General features: G+C 31.7%; 1 protein-coding gene across 3 annotated transcripts; it reads right to left on the bottom strand.

The window, feature by feature from the left end:
* Window positions 1–5046: 5046 nt before the first annotated feature.
* Window positions 5047–7814, bottom strand: LOC131052272 (importin subunit alpha-1b). Of its 3 annotated transcripts, XM_057986900.2 has the most exons (4): window positions 7579–7814; window positions 7416–7474; window positions 7123–7188; window positions 5047–6989 (listed from the first exon to the last, which is right to left on the bottom strand). In XM_057986900.2, exon 4 carries the CDS (start codon window positions 6982–6984, stop codon window positions 5311–5313), a length of 1674 nt encoding a protein of 557 aa, XP_057842883.1. In that variant the 5' UTR covers window positions 6985–6989; window positions 7123–7188; window positions 7416–7474; window positions 7579–7814; the 3' UTR covers window positions 5047–5310. The 3 variants fall into 3 exon arrangements, with proteins under 3 accessions (XP_057842883.1, XP_057842882.1, XP_057842881.1); XM_057986899.1 differs by having other exon boundaries at window positions 5047–7003; window positions 7416–7814; XM_057986898.2 differs by having other exon boundaries at window positions 7416–7814.
* Window positions 7815–8123: the final 309 nt, after the last annotated feature.

Here is an 8123-nt window from a genome sequence, read left to right as displayed (position 1 = left end):
CTTTTATTCATCACCTTGCCTTTGACAATCTATCCTTCTACTTCAAGGGTAAATTTAGAAGGGTATTGCACCAAACCATTTAAGATTATCTAATTCGGGCTTCCCAAACATTGTTGTTATACTTTTCATATGTATATATGTAATTCTTTTATTATTTGGTCATGTGTATATGGATGGGTGAGACATCAATTGATATTTTTTACTACAAAATAAATTTATAATTCGAAGAGATAATTTAAATAAATTTATTTTGATTGTGTCACGACCCTTATTATTTTCATAAATATTATTTAATAATTAAATTAATTGTATATTTATTTAATCCTGAAATATGATTCTTTATTATATAATTTTAATATTTTAATTAATATGTGATTCCTTTAAATCTCAAATAAAATAAAATAAGAAAATTATATTAATAATTATATATATTTATTATTATTAAAAAAAATTGTAATATAAAATAATATGAGTTCTTTATCTTTTAGTTGACTCTTGATTCTAACGTAAAATATCTTTTAGTTGTCATGCTTGTTTGTGCTTTCCTTTACTCTGCATGCATGTTTATCAGAGAATTCTTGCTCTCCTTTACGCTTTTATGATGTCCATACCCTATTCCAATTAACTCGATTTGTACATATACATCGACAATATTTAGTCATGATTTAGAATATGAGGGAATTCCATAAGTTGTTTGCATGCAAGTTGTACACCCGTTGTTATGCATACCCTATAGATACGTTAGCTTTTATACAAATCCATGCCTCATTATAAAATAGAGACTCGGAGTTTGAAAAGTTAATTTTATTTGGAGAAGTAATCATATTGCATTAATGAAGAGTCTAATCAATGTCAAATAAATAATACTAATGAACAATTTTGATGACACACTAGTCTTTTGGATAGTTTAAAAATTGAGTGTTAATTAAGAAATATATATATTTAAATATATCTTAATTGAATGATCAGAAGAAATATTAGCTCATTTAGATCTCATAAAGATCTAGGATTGTATTACCATTCAATATGACTTTGAGAGGGTATTCTTGTGTAACTATTCGGTAAATGTTTACACATTTTTATTAGGAAGAGATATATACTTAGAAACTTGTCTACCGCTATAATATATATATTCCAGTCGTAACCTTGATGAGTTAAGAGGACTTGTGTCATTTGGCTTCTAGATCAATATTGAGATAGTCTATGTTGTTTTAGTGATGTTGAACTCATTATGCAGTGATTACTTAAATGGTAGCATAGAGATGTTTTGGTGTAAGGTCTTTTAGGCATTGATAACTTGTTGGGTTCTCATTCACCCTTTTGACATCATTGTGGCTAATGATTATAGTTTTTAGTATCTCTCAATTTGAGTGAATAGAACTATGATTATGTTTGACTCGGGATTGAATGGACAACTAATTAATAAAATACCTTTGATAACTTACCAAGTGCATGGATTGATGTCCTATATCCTTTTGTACACACTTCTATGCTTACGTGAGTTGTGTATGCTTTTACAAGCAATCTTGTGCTACATTGTATTATGATAGCATGACTTGCATAATTATCAAGTAGTTGAGGCATAGGTTGATGCTTTGTATACCTAGGTGTGCCTTTGGCAAACTTCTATATGATTAATTTTAAGGATATGTTGAAGAATCTTTAATTTGAGTTACTAATGATGAAATGCTTCTTTTGTAAAATCACGATCATAATTGTTTTCATTGGAAAGAGATTTATGAATTTATTTTTGTGATTGTGTAATCATCAATTAGATATACAATGCGTGTTCTTATGAAAGGATGTTTGAACTATTACACATTTATTCGATGCATTCTTGTATTTTCTCTATGTTTGGAATAAATTGACTTTACATTTAACCCCTAGATTAAATGTGATTAAGATGAAACTAGATCTCAAATAATTTTTGGTAGTTAAGCAAGGATTGTTGCTTCTATCTTCATATGTGTCTTATGTGCATTTTGTATGTCATGATATTGTTACATCAGTTATAGAATATGGATATGCCATGTTAGTTGCACAATTCCATTACTCTTGCTAGTATTGCATTGCTAGTCTTCCTCGTGTTGGGCTGGGTATCTTTTGTGTCATGAAAGATTCCGGGGAAGTGTAACTACTTTGTGGTAGGATGGAAATGTGCTCCGACAATGTTCTCACCCATGATGTGTTTGAGGGAGAAAAATGTTAGGAGTTCCTATTAGGGTGGTCATCATGATTTGGTCCTTGTACATTATTTGTATTTGACCTTGTGGTCTAGAGTAAGGTTTATGTTTTCTTATGTTTATCTAATTGTCACCTTATGTAATTTGACTACATATGCTGAAATGTAATTTCTTGTCTCTAACCTTGTATATTTGAACACGTGGCAATGATTTATTCTTGATTATGTGTATTTTGTGAAATATGTTATTTTGAACTTATGGTGGTCATTACAGATTGTTTAAGTGAATATTATAAAAATGTAAGAGATATGTTTCTTAAGTAAATATTTGTCGTTAAAGCTATAAATTAAATACAAAGATTAAGAAGAAAAAATAGAAAAAAAAAACAACAACAAAGAATGCCATGAAATATTTAATATAAAAGATAAAAAAGTGATAATAAACCAATAAGAAATAATCAACAACTTAACCAAAAAACTAACATACATCTTTTCAATAAAAGCTTTATAAAATTCTAAAATTTATATATACGATCTTTGTGATTACTTTCCATCCTAGGTGAATTCCCAACAATAAGAACTAGGAAAAACTTCAAAAGATTAATATAATTCACATCCTTCATCAAGATCCCTTTATCCTTCTTAGGATAAGATATATGTCATGAGAATGTTTTTTAGAGGTATTAAATCTTCAAAATTAAAATTAGTGTTTTTTTAAGACTAGAAAACTATATAGTTGAAAGAGAATTTTTTTATAAAAATAATTTAACTAAATAGTAATTAATATGTATGTATGTATGTATGTGTGTGTGTGTGTAAGTTATAGTCGAAGCTCGATATTTTTAGCTTTTCCCTAGAGCTAAGAATCAATCGAGTAGGCTCGGACCCAAGACCTCCCATGTAGGAGGCTCGAACACAAGACCTCCCATGTAGGAGGCTCACACCCAAGACCTCCTATGTAGGAGGCTCGCAGCTAACCACTGCGTTGTGGGTTTGTCCCTGATTTAAGATTGATATTAAATAAATGGAATAAATATGATAATAGATATGAAAATTGAATTAAAAAAATGTATTAGTATTTAAATATGATATCAATGTCAATTTTAATATTAATATGTTAAGAATGAATCTTAATTTCATATGATTATAATTTGCTAGTCTACAAATTTAATTATATATCTTTCAAGTTCATTTCCACACGCTCTTAGGTAATCTCAACATGTGTAGACCTAAATATTATGTGCGGATTTGATTTATAATTCATGAATCCAATTAGATAGCTTTTTTGTTTGAAATTTATGCAATTTTGTTTCTATACTTTGAAACTGATTAAAAAATAGGTAGTGATAAAAAATATGTTTAAGAAAAATGAAAATCAAGGGTCATAAACTTCTCGATAAGAGATGAATTAACTTAGTGGTGGTAAACCAAGGTTGAGAATAAGAGGTAACTGTACAATATGCTTCTTAGATGATGGTGATGTAATCTTGATGTAGTTCTTTCTATCCTTTTACAATTTAGTGGTGGTAAACCAAGTTTGAGAAGAAGAAGCAAGTGTACTGTATGTTCCTTAAATGTAATTTTGATGTACTTCTTTTTATCCTTTACAATTGAATTCTAAATGTGCTTAATAGATTATTTTTTCAATGTTAGATGATTCAATTTGAATAAAGGTTACCATTTATTGTAGAATGTACTTTGGATTTCTTCACACTTTAGTGGTTCATAAATGGCTAGTGAAAATGGAGGGAAGGGACAAAACTTTAAATTTTGAATTTGAAAGTTGGAGATTTTATATGTCTAAATGGTGAATGAAATTTACATGCCCAAACTTAAATCAAAATAACAAACAAAATATTTAAGAATTGAAATAACTTCTATAAAATGAATTATATTGAAACCAAAATAGAATAATATTATATGTCAAATTCCATATAAAATTAATTGCTTATATAGTTAATATATTCAAGAACCTAATCATAATAAATCTAAAATATAAAAGAAAACATAAGTATATAATTTTCAGCATTACAATAATATTTAAATTATTTATTACTATACATTTTTAAAAATTATTATTTTTTAATATCAAAAACCAATATATGAAAACTCTATTATATATGAAAACTTTGTTATTTTATATGGTGAACGAGGATAACTGTGATGTTGCAATTTTTTTTTTTTAAACAAAAGGGACAAAATTTATTAATCACAAAAAAGAGGTACAAAGCAAGAAAGAACAACAACTAGCAAAAATCTCCCCCTTATACAAAAACTAGCTACACAATCCTATCCTCCATAATTAACTTTTCCAAAACCTGAAAATAATGTGAAGATAAGAGTCGCGATCTACTACATTCTTACCCTCGATAACCTCAAATGCCCATTTAGCTAGACGGATCTCCAAAGAACCACTCAAACTAAGAATAAATGCAAATTAACTCCATCCAAATTCTACTTATTAAACATATCAACCATCACTTGAAGGTCAAATTCACAATCTTTCTCCAACCAAGGGCACACCCTTTTTCCATTAGCCATAAATAAGAAAATATTATATGTGTGTCAATATTTAAATATTGAAGATAAGGGAATCCTTATCATACTAGTATTGGTGGTGTAGGTCGTGATAGCTCTGGTTCAATTCAATTTATCTTTTCAATTCATAAGGGGTTTCATACAAATAATTACATGAAGACTCTCGCCATTTTGTTTGCTACAAAGAGAGGTTGTGATCTTGGTTGGAAAAAGATTATTTCTGAATCAGATTCACAAATGATGGTGATATGTTGAATGAACAACAGTTAGATGATGTTAATTGATACTTAAAACACTAATGACATTAGTTTTTTCATACACTCGAATTGAACTGAACTCAATAACACATTCTTATTGATTAATGTCATATTCTATATATAAAAACTCTTATTGGAGTAACATTTGAAACATGAGTACATTCTACTATCACCATCAATACAATCTTGAATGAAAAAGAAGAGCACACAACTTACATATCCGACTGAACTTCAATTAAGACTTTTCCACAGCATTAAACTTGTGCATTACAAGAAATTGCACTATACACGGTCGATTTCAAACTCTAAATTCCATGGGAATCCAAAATGTCCTCAATATTCAAAATTATCTTCACACTCTGAAGAAGAATATTCCCAATCTTCAATATCAAGTTTGTACGCTTTCTTTGTATTGTCATCTGAATCTGACCAATCTTCACAAACAAGAATGTTCGATTTCTTTGTACTGTCACTTGAATCTGGCCAAAGTTCAAGAGATCTCTTTGGCCAAGGTTCAAGATGAGCACTACGAGATTTCTTCGTACTGTCACCTGAATCTGGCCAAGATTCAAGATGAGCACTACGAGATTTCTTTGTATTGTCACCTGAATCTGAATCTGGCCAAGGTTCAAGATAAGTACTACGAATCCTCTTTCCTTGCTTGTAGATTTCTTCATGGTAAGAATCCCAAGAACTGTGGAATTCACTTAGCTCATAAATTCTGGTCCTTATTCTGGCACTTTGGAAAAGATTTGTGTATTTATGGCTGCCAACTGCTACCTTCAACATGGTCTCAATGCTATTAAGGCAAGCCCTTGTAAGCAGAGCGTCCTTTGGTGTAAGAAGATCACCCAAAATCTCTAGACAACCAAGATCTACAAAATACTTCACCTGTTCTTCCCTCCCTTCACGAATTGCAGTACAGATAGCATAAGCTGCTTCTTCCTTTACATAGCTTTGCCCTTTTGTGCAGAGGAATCCCACAAGCGGATGAAAAAGATCTGCCCTAATTAGAAGGTCAATTTCATCCTGTGTGCCTTCTGTGATACGGGAGATTATCTGACAAATTTGGATATGGAGTTCTTTCATTGTGTCTGTACTCAAGATTACCAAGATTCGGGAAAGGACTTTGTTGCTTAGAATGTCATCATAAATTCCAACCCGTGCAAGGTTTGCAATTGTTTTTATCACAGGTTGCAGAACATCCAACGAAGAATGGAAGAGAAGTTTCACAAGTTTTGGGTAAATTCCAGTTTGCTCAATGGCCTCTTTGCGCTCGTCCACTCCTCCGGAGTACTGCAAAACAGCCTTGCAAACCTCTTTCAGCATTTCCTCATCTTCCTCCTTTTCAAGAAGAGGCTTCAAGCGTCTGAGAAAATCAATTGTCTTGTCAATGGGTTCGCACTGTGAAATTTTTACCATTAGAAACAGGGCATCCCGGAACAGGGTAAACTGAACTTTAGGGCGATGGTGGAAGTAAATTTTTAGATACAAGAACAACATTTCATTGAGAGAGACACCATCTGAGATCTTCACTTGCATTTCTACAAGATTGTGTAATGCCCAAATTGCCTGCTGCTGCACATCTTCATTGGGAGATCCCAAAAGATTCACAAACTCAGGGGCTGCCCCAGTTGAAGTCAAACTGAATATGTTTTTCTTACCCAAATACCTTAATATGCGAGCTGCATGAATTTGAAGCTGGGGCCAATCTGATCTTCTGAGATTATTAACCAAAATAGGTACAATCTGTACGTTGATGTCTTCATCCTTAAAATTGTACACTTTTGGGAGCCGAATCAGCGCTGCAAACCGTCTTTCTGGATCTCCACAGCTAAGTTCATGTATAGTTGATAGCGTAGGAGAATCCAATTCACCTTCCCATGTCATTGATTGTTCAATTTGATTGAAATAAATTTGCAGATCAAACTCGACTTCATCGAATTGGGAATTTTGATTTGAAATGGGAAATGCTTGCACACGGTTATGTATACTCATCGCCGCCATTTTTGCTATAAAAAAATGCCTTAAAGTTTAACAAATAAACCCAAATCCTAAGAACACAATTATAGATCATTTCTTACCACTATAATTTAATTGTAATAAGAATTAACATAAAGAAATTTAGTGGGTCTGTGTGCTTACCTTGTACAATCAAGGCCTTAGATTCTTAATTTCTACAGCTCCACATAACATCTCACGTACAATTCCCTGGACAGTGGCATACACCAAGAAACAAGATTTCAAACACCCATTATCTACCAAGAACATCCCCCAAGCTCAGCAAATCAAAGAAGGAAATGATTGAAAAGTAAGATTTCAAATCACCCATTATCTAGAATCTACACCAGTGTTCTTCCTTGAATCGTTTCATTTCTTCTCTTCTCTAACTAATCTAGTAATTACAAATAAGATACCAAAACATATGCATCACTCACTAGATTATTGTGGTTATGCCTTTAATCTTCCTCTCCCTGCAAATTTGATCAACAGCTCACTGGTACAGAAAAGGGGTAGCCAGATTACTGAAATATGTTCCATGCGCGTACTATGATCAGAATGTTAACAAACAAGCATGGTTAAAGATTGTTTTGATGTTACCGATTCCTTTCAAAACTTGATTATATACTGTGCAAATGTGATGAAAGCGCCCAGGTTGTATTATATTCTGCCATTTATCTTCCAGATTGTGCCCAACTGACAAGCGTAAAAATTACATGAGAAAATCGTTGAGAGGCGGCGATTTGTGTAGGAAAAGGAAAAGACCATAATAGTATTGGGAATCACAAATGGGGAGTCCGGATTTTACGCTTATACGGCCCTTTCCATCACTACGTGTTTTTGGCCCCTACCTTATCATTTCGTAGGTTACATTGTATTCAAGATACAAGGAAGATTAAACATGACATAGGTTCATATGTGAGTTGTACATAACATTGAATTTGTAATGATTATAAAGGGTCATCAAATGGTTTTACCAAAAAAAAAAAAAAAAAAAAATATTACGAAACATTTTACATAAGTTCATATGGTAGTTGTTTGGAAGCTTACTCAATTGACCTTGAATTTGTTGAAGTTGTGCCATGGCCGAGACATTTCTCTTAGATAATTTTGGAAGCTGTGACAACAAAAAGCAACTTGAAAAA

Source organism: Cryptomeria japonica, chromosome 1, assembly GCF_030272615.1.
Source record: "Cryptomeria japonica chromosome 1, Sugi_1.0, whole genome shotgun sequence".
Lineage (NCBI taxonomy): Eukaryota > Viridiplantae > Streptophyta > Pinopsida > Cupressales > Cupressaceae > Cryptomeria > Cryptomeria japonica.
This window is presented reverse-complemented; position numbering and strand designations above follow the sequence as displayed.

Excerpts from the sequence above, each read along its gene's own strand:
- LOC131052272 (XM_057986899.1), bottom strand. The coding sequence starts at position 6,984 with ATGGCGGCGATGAGTATACATAACCGTGTGCAAGCATTTCCCATTTCA.